Source organism: Thamnophis elegans, chromosome 1, assembly GCF_009769535.1.
Source record: "Thamnophis elegans isolate rThaEle1 chromosome 1, rThaEle1.pri, whole genome shotgun sequence".
Classification (NCBI taxonomy): Eukaryota; Metazoa; Chordata; class Lepidosauria; order Squamata; family Colubridae; genus Thamnophis; species Thamnophis elegans.
In genome coordinates, this window is record NC_045541.1 from 179,574,962 (window position 1) to 179,596,466 (window position 21,505).

Here is a 21,505-nt window from a genome sequence, read left to right on the forward strand (position 1 = left end):
AGAAAAGCGATTGTTAAGTGAATTTGGCTTCCCCCTTGACTTTGCTCTTGAAAGTCTCGCAAAAGTAGATCCCATAACCCGGGACACTGCAACCGTCACAAATACGAGTCAGTTGCCAAGCATCTGAATCTTTATCATGGGACCATGGGGAGGCTGAGACAATCATAAGGGTGATTTTTGGATTCAGAATAAGGGGCGGGAGGGAAATTTCTAATGCTGAAAAAATCTGAAAGAGAAAAGTTTGGCTAATATTGAAAAGAAAATCAAACTTAGCTTAATTTCTCTGATTGGTGTTTAATTATCTTGTTTTCTTTCTTTTATTGCTTTGTTTGCTACACCATTTTTCCCTTTTTCATTCTTTTTAACAGATCTGACAGCAGGCTCATTGGGAATTCTGGGAGTTGTAGTCGATACATGATGGCTGGGGGATTCTGGGAACTGGTCCAATCATCTGAAAGCATGCCGGCCTAGGAATTCTGGGAGTTGAAGTCCATGCATGGTGGCTGGGGGATTCTGGGAATAGAAGTCCAATCATCTGAAAGCATGCCGGCCCAGGAATTCTAGGAACTGAAGTCCATCCATCTTGTAACACACCAGCTGAGCAGGCTGGGAAAAGATCCGTCTCGAAGGCTTTAGCAGGCACAAAGTTGGGATCCGTTAAGTGAAGTTGCAACTTGACCCTTCAAACGTTTGGGGAAAGCACAGACCACGTCCTCTTTGGAGAACAAATCCACCCGCTCTTTCTGGACCCAGTTGAAAAGGGCATGCAGGCGGCAGTCACACGCCCAGGGGTTCCCGGAGAGATCGAGTGTGAACAAAAAAGATACGTTGACCAAGGGAGAATCCAGAGAGACAATATCATTGCTGGCGAGATCCAACCGTCCCAGTTGCTTCAAGGACCGAAAGAGCCCAGCCGGAACATGGGTCAGGCTGGTGTTCCTCAGTGACAGGATCCACAGCGTGGGAGTCCCATGGAAGGTGTTAGGGGCAATCGACTGGATGGGGTTGTTTTTCAGAGTTAAGACCGTTAAAAACGTGAGGCCTCTGAACATCTCTGGAGAGAGGCAGCGGAGGAGGTTGGAGGAGAGATCCAGGGACGTCAGCAGGGTCAGCTTACGGAAGCAAGAATCCGGGATCTCCTTCAGCTGATTGTGGTCGAGGCGCAGGATCTTGAGGTCCTCCAGGGTATCGAACCAGGACGGGCGCAGTTCGGCCAGTTGGTTTCCACCGAGGGCTAAGTAGGCCAGGCTACTTGCATTGGCGAAGAGCGCTGGAGCTAGATCTTCCAGGAGATTTCCGGAAAGATCCAGGGAGTGCAGGTGTGGGAGGTTATGGAAGAGGCCACCCGGAAGAGTCTTCAACTGGTTGTTCATTAGATAGAGCACCTGGAGCTCCGGAAGACCCTGCAGGGCCTCTGTGTCAAGGCCAGAGATCTGGGTGGACTGAACGGAGATTGTCTTGGTTTCACTGGGGAAGCCTTTGGGAAATTCATGGAGCGATGAAACATTGCAGATAAAACCCATCTTTTCTGTGCCGGGAAGGGGCAGGCAGTGAGGGACCTGTTGGGTGTAGCTGTTGAGGGACATCACAAGGCAGGCGATCAGAAGAGTTGGAGTTGGAGGCTTCATCCTATGGGGAGAAAAGGGGAAAGACAACACCTTAAGCTTCCCTCTCACATGTGGCCCAGCCAGGAGCCCTCCACCCAATCCTCTGTTTCTGCCTGCTGTTCTCAGCACTGACTTTTCCTTCAGCTGAATTCCACCCTCACCACCCAGTTCCTCAATCGGGGTTGAGAGCTCTCCTGAAATATCTGCAGCCCCTCCCGACTGTGTTGTTTCCAAAATTGATAAGGGGCTCGGAATAGAAGATGGTCAGAATGGGCTGAGGCTGAGGACTGGACGTGTTATTCATCTCTCTCTTATTTCCCTTTCTCTTTCCTTCGCTTCTCCTCTTTTCACTTCTTTCCTTCCTTCCTTCCTTCTTGCCTGCCTGCCTGCCTCTGCCCCTTCCTTTTCCTTGACCACCTTCTATTCTTCCTTCTTTCCCTCCTTCCTTCCTTCTTGCCTGCCTGCCTGCCTCTGCCCCTTCCTTTTCCTTGACCTCCGTCTATTCTTCCTTCCTTCCTTCCTTCCTGCCTCTGTCCCTTCCTTTTCCTTGACCTTCTTCTATTCTTCCTTCCTTCCTTCCTTCCTTCCTTCTTGCCTGCCTGCCTGCCTCTGCCCCTTCCTTTTCCTTGACCTCCGTCTATTCTTCCTTCCTTCCTTCCTTCCTGCCTCTGTCCCTTCCTTTTCCTTGACCTTCTTCTATTCTTCCTTCCTTCCTTCCTTCCTTCCTTCTTGCCTGCCTGCCTACCTCTGCCCCTTACTTTTCCTTGACCCCCTTCTATTCTTCCTTCCTTCCCTCCTTCCTTCCTTCTTGCCTGCCTGCCTGCCTCTGTCCCTTCCTTTTCTTTCACTTTCCTCTATTTCTCCTTCCTTCCATCCATCTCTGACTCATTTTTTCATTTCTCTGTTCTCTCTCTTTTCCCTCCTTCCTTCTCTCCACTTTCCTCCCTCCCTCCCTTCCTTCCTTCCCACACTGCCATCCACTTCCTTGCCTCCATTCACTTTTAAACCCCCAAGAACACCACCCGGCTGCAAGGCCCCCCCTAGCCACGATTCCCTTGTTTGCTTGTTTTTGCCGTTCTCTTTCTTCCAGAATGCGTGCCTGAGTGTGAAACTTGTTTGCAAAGGGTCCAGGATTTCTTTTTCTCAGTTAGAAAATCTGAAGGACTAGAAATTTGGAAGAAGTGGAATCAAACCGATGAAGTCTTTTGCAGATTCCAAGGCTTTGATTCCCACACTCATTCTTTCTTTCTTTCTTTCTTTCTTTCTTTCTTTCTTTCTTTCTTTCTTTCTTTCCTTCCTTCCTTCCTTCCTTCCTTCCTTCCTTCCTTCCTTCCTTCCTTCCTTCCTTCCTTTTTTCTTTCTCCTTTCTATGTTTCTTCTTTCTTTCCTTTATTTCCCCCTCCCTCCCACTGTTTCTTTCCTTCCTTTCTTCTTTCTATCTATATCTTTCCTTCCTTTCTTCTTTTTCTCTTCTTTCCTTCCTTTCCTCCTCCCTTCCATTCTTCCCTCCCTCCCTCCCTCCCTTCTTTCTTTCTTTCTTTCTTTCTTTTCATTCCAAACCAACACTCAGCTTGTGCAAGAAAGCCAAAAAGTGCCCACTTACCTATCTCTGTCTCCAAACCAAATGTCTGCCAGCTTCTCTCCCTCTTTTTGGTCTGCTGTGTCCAGCAGTTACTCTCTTATATATCAGTGCTAGAAGGAAGTTCCTGCCCTCAAAAATCTTTCCCAAAAACATTGGTGAAAATTCCCCTGTCTTGATTGCATCACGGAGAGAAAAAAAGATCCAGTGCACAGCTGAACCTTTGTTCAAAAGCAAATGTTGACAAATGTTGAAAACCTGAAGCCTTTTCACAAAATGAACTTTTCTCTGTTTTTTGGGGGGGAGGAGAAACAATTTCCTCATCTCTTTTGGAGAACTGCCTCAAACAAGTGGAAAAAAACACACCTAGACCAGTGATAGGGAAACAGTTTTGGCACTGAGGGCCCAAACCAGAACACGCATGCAGGAACACTCATGTCTGCACGCTAGAGTGTTGGAAACCTGAAGACCAGCTGGCTGATGCACATGTGTTTTTGACCATTTTTGGCCATTTTTCAGTCCATTTTCAGGCTGTTTTTTGGGCCGTTTTCCGGCCATTTTTTTGAGCTGTTTTTAAAGGACATTTTCAAGCTTGAAAAACAACCTGAAAACTGGGGGAGGAGCTAGCGTCGCAGCAAAACTGCAGCTAATTCTGGTTACTCCAGATTAGCTGTGGATTCTGATCGGTTGGACCGTCTGAATTAGACCCAAGCTGTCCCGAAGAGACAGTGGGAGGTAGGGGGAAGCCCTGTGAACCCAGAGACACCCTCAAAGTCTCTGGGAAAACAGGGGAAGCCCCCTTTTCCTTGCAATCTTGAGCCAGCCGCCTAGGCTGCCGAAGGTGCCGACAGCTCCACAAAGCAAGAGCTGGAGAGAGAATAAAGCATGCCGTTATGGTGAGATCTTTTATAAAGGTGTTTTTTTATTCTAAAGAGAACACCCTAAACTTTAAGACTTAAAGAAAATACAGTATAAACAGAGAACTATCGGCGGGTTTGAGCATGGTTAATTGAGATTGTTTGGACTTTACATTTCTTATCACCGGAAACCAGATTGGACTTTTGTTATAACTTGTTTCAACTAAATGAGGAAGCTTTTTTTGACATCTGGCAGTGATTTGACTGGGACTATTTTCTCATTTATTATGCCTTAAAGACTCTTTTATTTGTTTTGTTATGCTTTCTGTTGTGACTCAGCAGAAACCTCCTGTGAGTGGTTTCGGGATGCAGGGCTGACCGACTCACAGGAGAGGATAATGAGCAGCTGTGGCTCATTAGGATCTCCTGCGGATAAAAGACGGAGGGTGCCACGCCCTAGTGGCAGAAGTCAACATTCGTTCGTTCATTTCATTCCGTTCCGTTCTCCGTTCATGTGCAACCATTGAGAAAAGCATTTGGATAAGTGTCTTGATTTATGTAATCCTGTCTTGTATTAGTTTGAGTGAAGACTTTTGCCAGAGCATTTTATCTGTGTTTATTTTGGGCTCGCAGCCAGCAAGAGCCGGGACTGATAAAAACATTCCTTTGCAAACTTTGTTTGGGCTTCAGTTTCTGAACGGGCAAGGTGGGGGTCAGAACAGCTTTCCTAGCCCCGTGATTCTCTATTAAGAGTATTTTTTTCCCCCGGGGCTAGGAATTGATACAATACAACACTGCCACCTTGTAGACTTTGAAACAATGTTACCAAACTTTATTGCGGGAGTTATTTAGTTAGAATGGCCCTGTTGAGGGTCAAGACACAATAAGAGGCAAGAGCTACAGTTGTTTACACAGGTGTCTCTTGTGGATTCTTAAGTGTCTGGAAACTTATTTTGGAAAATGCATGAAAATCTCTAAGAGAAAATTGGGTGAAAGTTCTTCTAATCAAAAGTGAAAAGAAAATACTTTGAACTCTCTCCGTCATATTTCTCTTTGACTATGTTTACACCATTCTGCCTGGGATGTGACGGTTTTTCTCTTTCTTTTTGATCGCCTGTTTGCATTTTTTTCTTTTTCTTTTTTGGTAGAAGCCTTGAAGTTTTGAAGTGTTGAATATTTTTTTTGTTTTGTTTTGCCCCTTTTTTGGCCTATCCCCCTTTTTGAAATATTCAAGATACATGTGTGTGTGTGTGTGTGTATGTATGTATGTATGTATATAGATAGATAGATAGATAGATAGATAGATAGATATGTCTATCTGTCTGTCTGTCCGTCCATCCGTGTGTATGTGTATATGTGTGTGTATACACACATACATACATACATACATACATACATACATACACTTTCCTCTTCTTTCACTCACGCTTATTTTTTATAAGCTCAACTCCTCTGCTTATCTTTTCTTTTCTTCTTTCCTCTTTTCAAAACAAAAACAAAAACTGGGCCCTAAAATCTGGAACTGATTGGACAAGGTGGCCAAGATTTTGACTATTTTTTCCTTTTCTTCTTTACCCACCCTTCTTTTATTCTCTTATTATATTTCCTATATCCTTTTTTTCTAATCTTAATCTTGATTTATCTGTTTGCTTCTCTATTTAACTTTTACTTCCCTCCCCTTCCTTTTCTTATTCTTTCTTTCCTCCTTCCTTCCTTATAGTTAACTATAATTAGATTGAGCCTCAAAAAGGAAAATCAGGAATATGAGCCGGAAGGTGACACCAGTGGGCTCCACTACCACAACCCCTGCCTCTTCTCCAGCAGGGGGGCAAAGATGATCCAGCAAGAAAAAGAAAAGGCTACAACACTAGAGACAATTATGCAAGCAATACAAAAATTACAAACAAGGACAGATGAAAAACTAGACATATTAGTGAAGAAGTCTGAAAACATGGAAAAGAGGATGGAGAAAATGGATCAGCGAATTGGAAACATAGATCAGAAACTAGATCAGACAGAGGGAAAAATTGTAACTATATAAAACTGGATTGTGAAACAAGAAGATAGAATGGAAAAATTGCTGAAAAAGAGGAATAAAGAGAGAAGTGGGATGGAGAATTTGACAGTAGATTGAGCGAAATTGAAATAGAAAGTAGCGTAATAATAGGATGGGAGGTGGAGCGTTCTGAGTATTTTTTAAGTTTCCAAAATATAACAGAAGAAAAGGGTAGAGAATCTGCCACAACTAATATCTGAAATCCTGATGGACGTGCTAGAGATATCTCAAGAGAAGATGTTGGATTGCATAGATGAGACGTTTCGAGTAAATACAAGATATGCAACCAGAAATTCTCTTCCAAGGGAAGTCCATGTAAGATTTACTAAAAAAGCACTTAAACTATAAATATTGCAAAAAAATAAGAGATAGAAAATTGGAATACAAAGGCAAGGAGATTGTAATTTTAAAGCAAATCCCTAGAAGATTGCGAGAAAAAAGAAGAAAATGCCAATTTTTTACTACAATTCTACTCAAATTAGGAGTTAACTCCAGATGGCTGATACCGGAAGGTTTAATATTTATATGGAAAGGACAAAGGTACAGAATTGATACAATGGAGAAAGCAGAAGCCTTTTATAGAGAACATCTGAGAGGAAAGGTCGAGAAATCCGGAAGTGAAGAACCTCTGGTGCAATTGTTAGACATACCTATAACTGAATCTGAGAAGGTGGAAGGCGCTGTAGGTGGGATTACAGCACCTTCTGCTGTAGGTGCAGGAGAAGGTGCTGTAGGAGGGGTGCTGTAGGAGGGGTAGGAGGGGCTGTAGGAGGGGTAGAGATTAGAGAACAACGGGAACCAAGAACAACTAGAGCTATAAATCCTAATTATAAAACATAAAGATGGAAGGAACAAAATTGCTCTCAATTAATGTAAATGGACTTAATTTGGTAATCAAAAGAAGGAAAATATTCCATAAATTAGAAAGGTTAATTTTTTTTAAAGACTTATATACCGCTTCATAGGGCTTTCAGCCCTCTCTAAGCGGTTTACAGAGTTAGCATATCGCCCCCAACAATCTGGGTCCTCATTTCACCCACCTCGGAAGGATGGAAGGCTGAGTCAACCCTGAGCCGGTGAGATTTGAACCGCTGAACTGCAGATAACAGTCAGCCAATTACCTCCACTAGGCCAATAAGATCCCATAGATTAGGCCTCCTCCGAATTCCATCAGCCGGTCAATGTCGACTGGCAACTACCCGGAGGAGAGCCTTCTCGGTGGCTGCTCCGACCCTATGGAACGAACTCCCCATGGAGATTCGTACCCTCACCACCCTCCAGACCTTCCGCATAGCCTTAAAAACCTGGCTGTCCCGACAGGCCTGGGGTTAAAGACTTCAACCCCACCCGAATAGTATGACTGTTGCGCTTTTTTAATGATGTATTGTCTTTATGTGTGTATCTTGTTTTGTTTTTCCCTCCCCCTGGATTGTGAGCCGCCCTGACTCCCCTCAGGGAAAAGGGCGGCATATAAATAAAGTCAAAATCCAAATCCAAATCCAAGCTGAAGTGCTTGCAGTAGTGCACTCTACCCACCGTGCCACCTTTTTTATCTAAAAAAAAAAAGATATAATTTGTTTACAAGAAGTACACATTCAACAAAGATACAATTATTTATTACTACAACCAAAACTTGGCAAAATTTTCACCTCGTTGGCGGACTGTAAGAAAAGAGGTGTGACTTTTTAAATTAAAGATAAAATCCCAGTAAAACAAATTTATACAGTTGAGGATGGTGGAAATTATGGACAATGTAAGGAAAATACTTTTAATTGTAATCTACGCACCTAACAAAAAACAAGATGAATTTTATAAAAAAACTCCACAAGAAAATAATTGACTTAGAGTATGCTGATATTTGTATGATGGGAGACTTTAATGGCATTATAAACCAGAACATGGATCATAAAACCCATAAAACAATAAAATCAAATAGAAAAACACTCCCGAAATCTTTCTTTAAGATGATGGATGAAATCAATCTAAAAGATATCTGGAGAGAAAGAAACCACACCAAAAAAACAATATACCTTCTATTCAAATAGGAACCTATCACTTTCTAGAATTGATATGATTTGGGCCTCAACAGATCTGTTTGGTAGTATACAAGAAGTGGAAATTGAACCAAATACTTGGGCCAACCAAAACCCAATGACAATAAAATGGAGATCACAAAGAACAAGATCTAGATGGACTTTAAACAACACAATACTGAAAGAGAAAGACTTTCTAAAGAAAATCGAAAAAGAACTGACTTTCTTTTTTTAAAGAAAATAAAAAAGAAGATACATCCTTGCAGAACCTTAGGGATACAATGAAGGCCTTCTCTAGAGGTCTGATAATAGACTGTACAAAAATGAGAAACTCAAAGAAAAGACAAACATCCAAAAACCTAGAAAAAGATTATAGTATTTTGGAAAAAGAACTACAGAAATCTCCACAAAAGAAGGAGATTAAAATAAAAACGGATATAATTAAACATAAAATGGACTTACTGGAAAAGGAGGAACTGGCACAAAAAATTAGAGGCGCTAAACAGGACTATTTTGAAAATGCAAAGAAACCAGGCAGATGGTTGGCATACAAACTGAGAAAGGAGAGAGAGGCTAAGAAAATACAACAACTAAAAGACGAACAAGGAAAAAACCCACTATGGAAATGCAGAAAAGAAGAAAATCATACAAGATTACTATGCTAAGTGGTATGAACAAGAGAATATAAAAGAGGAAAGTTAAACAATATTTACAAAATGCTAATCTTCCCCTAATACCTAATGGTATTAGAACTATGTTAGAAGGTAGAATAACAATGATGGAGTTAGCTGAAGGTCTTAAAAGACAAAAGATTGGGAAGCCCCCCGGTCCCGATGGCTTACCTGTGGAATTTTACAAAACGTTAGAGGAATCCTTGTCTCTTCACCTGTTAGAAGTTATGAATGAAGGAATGACTGAAAGTAAAATACCTGACTCTTGGCTAGAAGCATACATTAATACCCAAAGAGGAGGCAGATCACACGCAAATTAAGAACTACAGACCAATTTCCTTGTTAAACTCAGATTACAAGCTATTTGCTTCCATACTGGCTGAGAGACTGAAAAAATATTTAAATGGGTTTATCCATTCGGACCAAAATGGTTTTCTACCAAAGAGGCAAATTAGAGACAATACAAGAATAATCTTGGACACTTTGGAATATTATGAAGCCCACCCCGAAAAGCAAATGGCCTTGATGTTTCTTGACGCGCAGAAGGCTTTTGATAATGTGAACTGGCAATTCATGATACAACAAATGGAACTAATTAATGAATTTTGGCAAGAACTTTATTCAAGCTATACCAACAGTATACCACAAACAAACAGCTAAGATAATGATAAATGGAGAACTGACAGATCCTATTGAAATAAAGAGAAATATGAGACAAGGCTGTCCATTCTCACCACTGCTTTTTGTCCTAATGCTAGAAGTTTTAAACAGAAGAATCAGAGAAGAGGAAGAAATAAAGGGAATGACTATTAAAAAAGAAGAATATAAGTTGCAAGCGTTTGCAGATGACTTAGTCTTCATTCTCCAGGAGCCACTGGAATCTACACCCAAACTGATAGAAAGTATTGAGGAGTATGGAAAAGTAGCAGGTTTGAAAATAAACAAAGACAAAACAAAAATCATGACAAAGAACATATCATCAAAACACAAAGAAGAATTGGCAGAAATCTCAGAGATGCAAGTTATGAACAAGGTCAAATATTTGGGGATCTTTTTAACAGCTAGATTGTCAGCCTCTGCTTCACTATCGCTTCGGCTGCCATGAAACGGGGAGGGAGGGCATGGTATTTGGGAGGGGTTACTCATTGTGCTGGGGGAAGGTTCTGGAGTTCACCGGCTGATCGGACTACGCATGCGTGGGTGTTTCCCGCCAGGACTAACGGCACCGACATTCCATCTTTGTGATGCCTTTTGAAGTTATCTCACACCTGACACTTGGAAGAATTATGATTGGACTGGAACTGTGATGCCAAGGGGTGGGGAATGGGCTATTCTATATATCAATCGCTTTCGCGCCTAAATAATCAGACTTCGCTTTGCTATGCCTTTAATCATTCTTAATTAGTAAAAGTACACTTGATTTCCACACATGGAGTCTTGTGGTCTTTCTTTCCTAATTAATTAATGGAGAGGTGCTGACATAGATGCAGTACCCTCAAAGAGGACAATTATTCTAGATTGAAGCAACAAATCGCAACGGATTTGGTGAAATGGGAAAATCTTCAACTATCAATGATCGGGAGAATTTCTACAATCCAAATGATCATTTTACCTAGAATCCTATACCTGTTCCAGACTATCCCAATTAGGTTGGGGAAAGATTATTTTGAAGACTTAAATAAATTGGCGTTGAAATCATATGGCAGGGGGAAAAAAGCAAGAATAAATGCAAGTCTGCAAGATGCCTAAATCAAGAGGAGGGTTCGGATTACCTGACTGGGAGCTATACCACCAGGCAGCTAGTCTGAAGTGGATCAAGGAATGGATAATGTTAAGAAATAGTAGAGTCTTGAATCTAGAGGGACACGATTTGTTGTTGGGATGGCACACTTTTTTATGTATAAGGGAACTAAAGCACATGCTTATTTTAGGAGGCACCATATAAGACAGCCTTTGTTATTAAACTGGGAGAAGATTAAGAAACTACGCTACTAAAAATTCCAGTCTGGATATCAACCATCGAAGCTTTTTCATATTCAATAATATATAAAAGGAAACAAACAGTTAGATATGCGGAATTATTAATACAGAGGGTGAACTCAAATTATACAAGATTTGATACAGGAAGGTATTGAAGTTAATTGGCATTCATATGTGCAAATACATTCTAGATATAATGAAGATCAAAAAAAGTATTGAGGAGTATGAAGATCAAACGAAAACATCGCGCTGTGATCGAAAAATATAAAAATAAAGCTAAAACCTTACCCTAACCCCCCCCTAACCTAACCCTAAACCTAACCCTAACCTAACCCTAAATCTAACCCTAAACCTAACCGTTAACGTAATGCTAAACCTAACCCTAACCCTTAACCTAACCCTAAACCTAACCCTAAACCTAACCTTACCTTTATGTAAATCGGCTTGCTTTAATTTTAATTTTATTTCAATTTTTAATTTTTTTCATCGCACTGTGATGACGTCACATGCGCGCTTTCGTCGAGCGCGATTTTGTCCTCCGCGCTTTTGACGGGTCATGAAAAAAAAGGAGGGTTTTTACGATAAAATGATCTGAATTAGATAAAACCTTAACAGGTACCGATGAAAAGGTAATTAAAAACTCTATGGCTACTTACTAGAGGTGAAACTGCATGAGGAACAAGTCAAAGAAACTACTTTAGCCTAGGGAAAAACTTTGGGCATGGGATTGAACTAGAGAAATGGCAAAAACTGTGGATTCAAAATTATAAAATGACAATGTCAACTGCATATGAAGAGAACTTGTATAAGATGTTTTACAGGTGGCATTTATCCCCATCGAGAATTGCAAGAATGTCCAAGAATAAATCTGAAAATTTTTGGAAATGTCATCAGACACTGGGCACATACTATCACATGTGGTGGACTTGTACTGAAGCTAAAAGATATTGGACTAAAATCCACATGTGGTTGGAGAAAATGATACATAAACACATAAACTTAAAACCAGAACTCTTCTTATTGGGAATAATACCAGAAACATACAACAAGGACTTGAAATATCTGATCGTGAATGTTTTAACAGCTGCTAGAATTGCATTTGCCAAAAATTGGAAAAACGAGAAAGTACCATCACAGGAGGAAACTATTCGGAAAATAATGGAATGTGCCGAAATGAGTAAGCTTACATTTGAAATTAGAGAACGAGAGGATGAGCAATATTATAAAATATGGGACTTGTTTTACCAATGGTTAGATAAAAAAACCTGGGAATGAAACTGTTTACTTATGTAGTAATAGAAAGTTATAGTTATTGTTATGAAAGTTTTTTTCTTGTTATGATATAGAGCACTATTTACATGATATATAAAGAACAATAATGATCTTAATGTATAAGAGTGGGATGATTTGAATACTTTGGTACAATTGTATGTAGTGACCATTTTATATTAGAAAGACCTTGGTATATTTAACGGATTAATAACGATGTAATGAACTATATATATATACATATAAATATATATGTATATATATTTACAACCCCCGGTATGCCCAAATATGGGAGGAAGATCACTACTTCCATTCTCTGTCCTTTGGCTCGTCACAAGAGACCATCCAGACAGAAACCCAATATTTTTACTGTTGCCTTTTTGTTACATTTGTTGTATTTGTGCTGATAAATAAATAAAGGGAGACTAGTATAGATCTATTTCAAGCTATTTAGCTCTCATCAGCTAGCCATACCCTTACTGGGAATCGAACCTGTGCTGTATTGCATCTTAGGAAGATGTGATAACCACTGAGCCACAGAGCTCGACTCCTTATCAGCCAGCCAGGGTGAAAGGTATCTATTTAGATTTTACAACCCCCGGTATGCCCAAATATGGGAGGAAAATCACTACTTCCATTCTCTGTCCTTCGGCTCGTCACAAGAGACCATCCAGACAGAAACCCAATATTAATATTGGGTTTCTTAAGCTTAAGAATTGATGCACAAAAACTTGTAACCAAACAACATGCTTGATGAAATGGAGGACAGTTGTTCTTTGTTCTTCTCTTGCTTTGTTTTGTATGTGTTGTTTCGTTTTAAAAAGAATAAAAAATATATTAAAAAAATGTTGGGATCTTTGGGACTCATCCTCTCTCCTCAAAGGTTTCTTTGCCTTCACTTTGTCTTATCTGCAAACTTAATAAGAGCTGGTTTGAATCAGTGAGCAATAGTTGCAGCGTAGAATAGAGAAAGATCAGAATTCCCTTCCCCCTTTCCTTTTCCTTTTCTTTTCCTTTTCCCTTCCCTTCACCATCTATTTCCTTCCTTTCTCTTCCCTTCCACTTCCTCTTTCTTATCTATTTCCTTCCTTCCTTTCCACTTCCTCATCTATTTACTCCTTCCCTTCCCTTCTTCTTTCTTTTCTATTTACTTCGTTCCCTTCATCTATTTTATTTCTTCCATTCATCATCTATTTATTCCTTCCCTTCCTCTTTCTTATACATTTACTTCCCTTTTCCCCTTCATCATCTATTTACTTCCTTTCCCTTCCCCTTCCTCTGTCTTATCTATTTACTTTGTTCCCTTCCCATCATTATCTATTTGCTTCTTTCCCTTCCTCTTTTTTATCCATTTACTTCTTTTCCCCATCATCATCTATTTGCTTCCTTCCCTTCCCCTTTCTCTTTCTTATCTATTTCCTTCCTTCCCTTCCCCTTCCTTGTCTATTTACTTCCTTCCCTCCCTTTCCTCTTTATCTATTTACTTCCTTCCCTTCCTCTTTATCTATTTACTTCCTTCCTGTCATCATCTGTTTCTTCCCTTCCTCTTTCTTATCCATTTACTTCCTTCTTTTTCCCCTCATCATCTATTTACTTCCTTTCCCTTCCCTTCCTCTTATTTACTTCCTTTCCCTTCCCTTTCTGCAGTTGTTAAGTGAATCATCGCATTTGTTAAGTTAGAAAAGCGGTTGTTAAGTGAATCCGGCTTCCCCCTTGACTTTGCTCTTGAGAGGTCTCACAAAAGGGGATCGCATAACCCCGGGACACTGCAACCGTCACAAATACGAGTCAGTTGTCAAGGGTCTGAATCTTTATCATGGGACCCTGGGGAGGCTGAGACGATCATAAGGGTGATTTTTGGATTCAGACTAAGGGGCGGGAGGGAAATTTCTAATGCTGAAAAAATCAGAAAGAGGAAAGTTTGGCTAATATTGAAAAGAAAATCAAACTTAGCTTAATTTGTCTGATTGGTGTTTAATTATCTTGTTTTATTTCTTTTATTGCTTTGTTTGCTACACCATTTCCCCCTTTTTCATTCTTTTTAACAGATCTGACAGCGGGCTCATTGGAATTCTGGGATTTGAAGTTTAGACATGATGGCTGGGGGATTCTGGGAACTGAAGTCCAATCATCTGAAAGCATGCCAGCCTAGGAATTCTGGGAGTTGAGTCCATGTATGATGCTGGGGGATTCTGGGAACTGAAATCAATCATCTGAAAGCATGCCACCTAGGAATTATGGGAGTTGAAGTCCATACATGGTGGCTGGGGGATTCTGGGAACTGAAGTGCAATCACCTGAAAGCATGCCGGCTTGGGAATTCTGGGAGTTGAAGTCCATCCATCTTGCAGCACACCAGCTGAGCAGGCTGGGAGAAGATCCGTCTCGAAGGCTTTAGCAGGCACAAAGTTGGGATCCGTTAAGCGAAGTTGCAACTTGACCCTTCAAATGTTTGGGGAAAGCGCAGACCACATACTCTTCAGGAAACAAATCCACCCCATCTTTCTGGACCCAGTTGAAGAGGGCCTGCAGGCGGCAGTCACAGGCCCAGGGATTCCCGGAGAGATCGAGTGTGAGCGCAAAAGACACATTGACCAAGGGAAAATCCAGAGAGATGATATTGTGGTGGCGAGATCCAACCGTCCCAGATGCTTCAAGGACCGAAAGAGCCCAGCCGGAACATGGGTCAGGCTGGTGTTCCTCAGTGAGAGCATCCACAGTGTGGGAGTCACATTGAAGGTGTTGGGGGCAATTGAATAGATGGGGTTGTTTTCCAGAAATAAGACCCTTAAAAATGTGAGGCCTCTGAACATCTCTGGAGAGAGGAAGTGGAGGAGGTTGGAGGAGAGATCCAGGGACTGCAGCAGGGTCAGCTTACGGAAGCAAGAATCCGGGATCTCCTTCAGCTGATTGTGGTCGAGACGCAGGGTCTTGAGGTCCTCCAGGGTATCGAACCAGGACGGGCGTAGTTGGGCCAGTCGGTTTTCACTGAGGTCTAAGAAGGCCAGGCTACCTGCATTGGTGAAGAGCGCTGGAGGTAGATCTTCCAGGAGATTTCTGGAAAGATCCAGGTAGTGCAGGTGTGTGAGATTACAGAAGAGGCCACTCGGAAGGGTCTTCAACTGGTTGTTGGTCAGATAGAGCCCCTGGAGCTCCGGAAGACCCTGCAAGGCCTCCGCGTCAAGGCTGGAGATCTGGGTGGACTGAACGGAGATTGTCTTGGTTTCACTGGGGAAGCCTTTGGGAAATTGATGGAGCGATGAAGCGTTGCAGATAAAAACCGTCTTTTCTGAGCCGGGAAGGGGCAGACAGTGAGGGACCTGTTGTGTGTAGCTGTTGAGGGACATCACAAGGCAGGCGATCAGAAGAGGTGGAGTTGAAGGCTTCATCCTATGGAGAAAAAAGGAAGAGACAACACCTTAAGCTTCCCTCTCACATGTGGCTCAGCCAGGAGCCCTCCGCTTCGTCTCTGTTTCTGCCTGCTGTTCCCAGATGCAGCACTGACTTTTCCTTCAGCTGAATTCCACCTCACCACCCGGTTGCTCAATCGGGGTTGAGACCCCTCCTGAAATATCTGCAGCCCCTCCCGACTGTGTTATTTCCAAATTTGATAAGGGGCTCGGAATAGAAGATGGTCATAATGGGCTGAGGCTTCATTTCCAGGTTTTTTTCCCCAGCCACTGATAAAACAAGTGCCATATCTTATAAAATTGCTCGTCTTCTTGTTCTCAAATTTCAAATGTCAATTTGCTCATTTCAGCACACTCCATTTTTTTCAAATAACTTCTTCCTGTTTTGGTATTGTTTCATTTTTGCAGTTTTTTGCAAATATGATTCTAGCTGCTGTTTAAAACGTTTATAATCAAATATTTTAAGTCTTTGGTATAGATTTCTGGTATAATTCCCAATAAAAAATCTCGGGTTTAAGATGTATGTGTTTGTGTATCATTTTCTCCTACCACATGTGAATTTTTAGTCCGGTATCTTTTGGCTTCAATACAAGTCCACCACACATTACCCTCAGCGGATACATGAACATTGACACTTGAAGCCCTTCAAGATGCTTTAAAGGCACAAGCCTCTGTTTTGGAAGAAAAATTACAACTGCTTTTAAAGATGTATCTGACGAAATGTCTGAAATAAGGATTTAATCCAAACCCGCAATCAACAAATAAGAGAGGATATAGTGGATGCATTTAAGGGTTTGCTTGGTTATGTAACATCGCTGGAGGATAAGGTGGAAGAAATTAATCAGTCGAATGTGAATCTGGAGAACAAAGTTGATGAGGCTCAAATCAAGATCGAAAAGTCAGAGGCAGAAGTTACAATGATACAATACAGAGCGATGGAATTTGCTTTGAGAATAAGAGGCCCTGAAAGAAAATAACCAAGAAAATTTGAAAGAGATTTTTGCAGAAGCTTTCGCTCAGTTAATTGCCGAACCAAAGGCAGAATATGATTGGCAGATTGACAAATTTATCGTGTTAATTCATGGATTGCTAGACAGAGACAACTACCAAGAGATATTGTAATCCATTTTGTCACCAGGAAAACAAGGAATGGAATTTTACAAGCGACTTATAAAACAAACTACAGGTGGCAGGACAGGAGGTGGCAGTACTGAAAGAAATTCCCCCTAAAATGTTGAGATCCAGAAAGGACTATGCATTCCTAGTTGATGAACTTAGAAATCGCCAGATACAGTATAGATGGGAGGTCCCAGCTGGATTGGTGGTGAATTATTTAGGAGAAAGATATCATCTTAATTCAGTTTGGAAGGCAAGAGATTTTTTCAGTAATGTACTAAAGTCTGGCTATCCACCATCTCCAGGACTCAGAAGAAGGAAAGAAGCAGGGGAGGCTAGACAGGAAGCTACACAGGTACAAGCCCAAGGACGCGCCTTGACTACAGAAGAAGATTTAATGCAACTTTTGGGTGCTGTTCAAGCCTTGGAATTATTTGAGGAGACAGAAGGAGTTATGGAACAAAGACAAACTTGAGCGGCAATTAAACGTAAAGAACAAGAATTAAAGATACAACAAGTTCAGACAACAACCCAAGAAACTATAAACACAAATACAGAAGCTGTGGGGGGAGCCAGACCAAAGAAGAAATTCCAGCAGGATTTCCAGGCAGCTCTTAAAAAGCTTCAGGGGGCTAAAGATGACGATTAAAATTTTAACCTGGAACGTTAATGGCTTAAATTCACCGCAAAAAAAAGGAAAAAAATCACTATTTGAAACAATTCAAAATGATGTAATTTGTTTGCAAGAAACACAGAAATATTTGATAAATTTGAGAGAGAATTTTTATAAGATGTTTTATAGATGGCATTTAGATCCCAAAAATTAGCTTGTATGTATCCGAATTTACAATCCAAATGTTGGAGATGTGATTGTGTTGACGCTACGTATTATCATGTATAGAGGACTTGTAAAAAAGTTAAAGCATTTTGGATAAAAATATGGTGGATTATTCAAAATATTCTTAAAAAGAGGATAAAGTTCACTCCTCAGTTGTTCTTGCTAGGTATAATTACAGATTGTACAGTTATAGAGACTAATTTGATTCTGAACTTAATAACGGCAGCAAAGATTGTTGGTGGCGCAGTACTGGAAGAAGGAAGAATTGCCTACTATTCAAGAATGGACGTTAAAAGTAACAAACTTAGCAGAGATGGCTAAAATATCAGCATACCTCAAGGACCATTCAGATGAGAAATACAAGTTGGAATGGAGAAGATGGACTGATTATATTCAACATAAATATGGGACTAAGAAATTTCAGTTAGCTTATGAATGAATGAACAAGGAATGTTACAATTTATCTAAAGTTAGCTTTACAAAAGGGGAGTTAAAATACAAGTGAAGGGACGATGCTAAATTTAGTTTATTTTAGTGTATGATTGCTAAATGTTTATACCCTGTATTTGCTCTGGGAGGTGGGGGGAGGGGGGAGGGGATGCGGGATTGGGGGGGAGGGAGGGAAGGGGAAAAGTATATAATTGTAAAACTTCTTAAAACTTTTCAATTAAAAAAAAATACAAGCCTACCACATGTGGTAATATGAGCCTGATATCTGATGACATTTCCATCATTAAAATCTATTAGGATAACAATCTTTCTTTTTTTCCTTCCTTTCCTCCTCCCTTCCACTCTTCCCTGCCCTCCTTCCTTCCTTCCTTCCTTCCTTCCTTCCTTCCTTCCTTCCTTCCTTCCTTTTTTCCTTTCTTTCTTTTCATTCCAAACCAACACTCAGCTTGTGCAAGAAAGCCAAAAGTGCCCCACTTACCTATCACTCTCTCTCCAAACCTTTCTCTCTTCTTTCTTTCCTTCCTTTCCTCCTCCCTTCCACTCTTCCCTCCCACCGTTCCCTCTCTCCCTCACCTCCTCCTTTCTTTCTTTCTTTCATTTGTTCTTTTTTCTTTCTTTTGTTTCTTTCTTCTTTCTTTCTTTCTTTCTTCCTTTTTTCTTTCCTTCTTTCCTTCCTTCTTCTTTCTTTCCTTCTTTTCATTCCAAACCAACACTCAGCTTGTGCAAGAAGCCAAAAAGTGCCCACTTACCTATCTCTCTCCAAACCTTTCTCTCTTCTTTCTTTCCTTCCCTCCTTCCTTCCACTCTTCCCTCCCCATCCCTCCCTCCCTCCTTTCTTCTTCTTTTGTTTGTTTCTTTTTTTCTTTCTTTCTTTTATTTCTTCTTTCTTTCTTTCTTTTATTTCTTCTTCCTTTCTTCCTTTTTTATTTATTTCTTCCTTCCTTCCTTCCTTCCTCCCTTCCTTCCTTTCTTTCTTTTCATTCCAAACCAACACTCAGCTTGTGCAAGAAAGCCCAAAAGTGCCCACTTACATATCTCTCTCCAAGCCAAATGTCTGCCAGCTTCTCTCCCTCTTTTTGGTCTGCTGTGTCCAGCAGTTACTCTCTCATATATATATGAGTGCTGGGAGAAAGTTCCTGCCCTCAAAAACATTTCCCAAAAACATTGGTGAAAATTCCCCTGTCTTGATTGCATCACGGGGAGAAAAAAAGATCCAGTGCACAGCTGAACCTTTGTTCAAAGGCAAATGTTGACAAATGTTGAAAACCTGAAGCCTTTTCCCAAAATGGACTTTTCTCTGGCTTTTTGGGGAGAGGAGAAAGAATTTCCTCATCTCTTTTGGAAAACCGCCTAAAACAATTTGAAAAAAACACACCTAGACCAGTGATAGGGAAAGATTTTTGGCACCGAGGGCCCAAACCGGAACACGCGTGCAGGGACCCTCACGTCTGCAGGGTAGAGTGCTGGGAACCTGAAGACCAGCCGGCTGATGCACACGTGTTTTTGGCCTTTTGGGGCCATTTTTCAGTCCATTTTCAGGCTGTTTTTCCGGCCATTTTTTGGAGCTGTTTTTCAGGACATTTTCAAGCTTGAAAAACAACCTGAAAACGGTTCAAAAAACAGCCCCAAAAAAGGGCCCTAAAAGCCTCCCTGTTTTTAAAACCAGGAGAGCAGCTAGCGAACCGCAAGTGTGCCCACAGAGAGGGCTCTGCTTGCCACATTTGGCACTCATGCCATAGGCTTCCCATCCCAGAGCTCGACCCCAGGTTGCTCTCGTTTCCACATGAGAAAAGCATCTCCTGAAGAAGTAGGAAAAGTTCAGAGAAGAGCAACGAAGATGATAAAAAGGCCTGGAGAATAAAACATTTGCAATGCAATACAATAGCCAGTGACGTGCAGTGAGGGTTACCGTTGCTGAGGCAAGACCGCAGCAGCGGCGAGAAGCAACGTCCCCGCCGCTATGTCGGACAGACGTCTCACATTTATGGCGGATTGTTCGTCGGAGGAGGCGGGGGGGGGCAAGGCTGAATGGCGTCCGAGCTCTAAAGTGTCGGCATGCCTTTAAGTGCCGGCTTGCCTTCTGCACCGGCCGGTCCAGAAGGCAAGCTGGCACTTTAAAGGCATGTGCTTGGCTGCCATTCAGCGAAACATGTTTCGCTGAATGACGGCCGAGCCCTGCCTGCCGGCACTCTAAAGTTAGTTAAGGCAGGCAAGGGAAACCGCGAACCGAAAGGAAGTCTTGCTGGGAAGATGCGGCAGTAGGGCTTTAAAGGGCTCCCCCCTCCCCAGCCAGCCAGCCCAGCCAGCCCATTCCTCCCCCTGCCACCACTGTGTCCAACAAGCCAGGCGTCTCGCGTTTATGGCGGACATAAATGTGAGATGCCTGGCCTGTTGGGACACAGTGGCGAGAACGTTCCTGCCGCCCCCGCGCTCTGCCGCCTCGCCCCCCCGCCTCCTCCGACCCCACCGGACCGCTGTGGAGAAAGAAACACACACACACACACACACACACACTCAACAATAAAAAATTACATATTTAATTACAATAAATTTGAATCCCCCCCCTCCCTCCGTCCGATCCACATACCTTTTCCAGCTGTGGAAACTCTCTCAACTCTCCTCTTGTCCACCCAACGTAAGCGTGCGCAACGTAAGCGTGATCATAAGGCATGATTCGCTGCTCCCCGATCAGGAGGCGGGAGAATCAGTGCCTCCTTTGCATATTAAGTTTTTGCTTTTTAACCCTTTCTTAACTTTTAAAGGTGAAAAATTCTTATGCAAAGGAGGCCCCGAGTTCTCTGGCCTCCTCCTAGTTAATACTGAGAGCAGACACCAAGCCACTGTGACTTGAAATCTGGTAGCAACTACCCTGGCTTTAATTATTAAAAAAAAATTATTTAAAATTCTTTCCTTTCCCTCAGGAGACTGGTGAGGCCCCGCCTCCCTTGCCTCTAGTGACTGCACGTCCCTGACAATAGCAGAGTTGGAAGGGACCTTGGAGGTCTTCTAGTCCAACCCCCTGCCTAGGCAGGAAACCCTGTACCGTTCCAGACAAATAGCTATCCAGCATCTTCTTAAAGACTTCCAGTGTTGGGGCATTCACAACTTCTGGAGGCAACTTCTGTTCCACTGATTAATTGTTCTAACTGTCAGGAAATTCCTCCTCAGTTCTAAGTTGCTTCTCTCCTTGATTAGTTTGCTTCTACCCTCAGGTGCCTCGGAGAATAATTTGATTCCTTCTTCTTTGTGACAACCCCTGAGATATTGGAAGGCTACTATCATGTCTCCCCTGGTCCTTCTTTCAATTAAACGAGAATTATATGAAGAATGGCTGTAGGATTTGGGTTTGGCCAGTCTAGAGAGAAGAAGGACCAGAGGAGATATGATAGCAATCGTCCAGTATTTGAGGGGATGCCACAAAGAAGAGGGAGTCAATCACGTGTATTGTGTTTTATGTTCCCTTTTTCCCCCTTTGAGTTGTTCGCTGCCCTGAGTCCCTCCCGGAGAAGGGCAGCATACAAATAAACTAAATCTTAATCTTAATCTTAATCAAAGCACCAGAAGGCAGGACAAGAAACAATGGATGGAAACTAACCAAGGAGAGAAGCAACCTGGAATTCGGGAGAAACGTCCTGACAGA

The 21,505-nt window shown here is 41.8% G+C and overlaps 1 protein-coding gene and 1 pseudogene across 4 annotated transcripts; both read right to left on the minus strand.

Annotated features, from left to right (window-relative positions):
* On the minus strand, positions 1–19,387 carry LRG1 (leucine rich alpha-2-glycoprotein 1). Of its 4 annotated transcripts, XM_032232202.1 has the most exons (3): positions 18,973–19,387; positions 3,214–3,294; positions 1–1,634 (listed from the first exon to the last, which is right to left on the minus strand). In XM_032232202.1, exons 1-3 carry the CDS (start codon positions 19,057–19,059, stop codon positions 633–635), a joined length of 1,170 nt encoding a protein of 389 aa, XP_032088093.1. In that variant the 5' UTR covers positions 19,060–19,387; the 3' UTR covers positions 1–632. The 4 variants fall into 4 exon arrangements, with proteins under 4 accessions (XP_032088093.1, XP_032088160.1, XP_032088304.1 ...); XM_032232269.1 differs by lacking the exon at positions 3,214–3,294 and having other exon boundaries at positions 1–1,629; positions 18,897–19,387; XM_032232413.1 differs by lacking the exons at positions 3,214–3,294; positions 18,973–19,387 and adding an exon at positions 18,344–18,358 and having other exon boundaries at positions 1–1,629.
* The window catches only part of LOC116518934, a 19,972-nt pseudogene continuing 12,565 nt past the window's right edge, over positions 14,099–21,505 (minus strand).

Excerpts from the sequence above, each read along its gene's own strand:
- LRG1 (XM_032232202.1), bottom strand. The coding sequence starts at position 19,059 with ATGCAATCAAGACAGGGGAATTTTCACCAATGTTTTTGGGAAATGTTT. Across the intron at positions 3,295-18,972 it reads CCCAGCACTCATATATATAT|ATATATAAGAGAGTAACTGC; the intron begins GAGAGAGTAACT and ends CTTCTAGCACTG. Across the intron at positions 1,635-3,213 it reads ATTTGGTTTGGAGACAGAGA|CATAGGATGAAGCCTCCAAC; the intron begins TAGGTAAGTGGG and ends CCCTTTTCTCCC.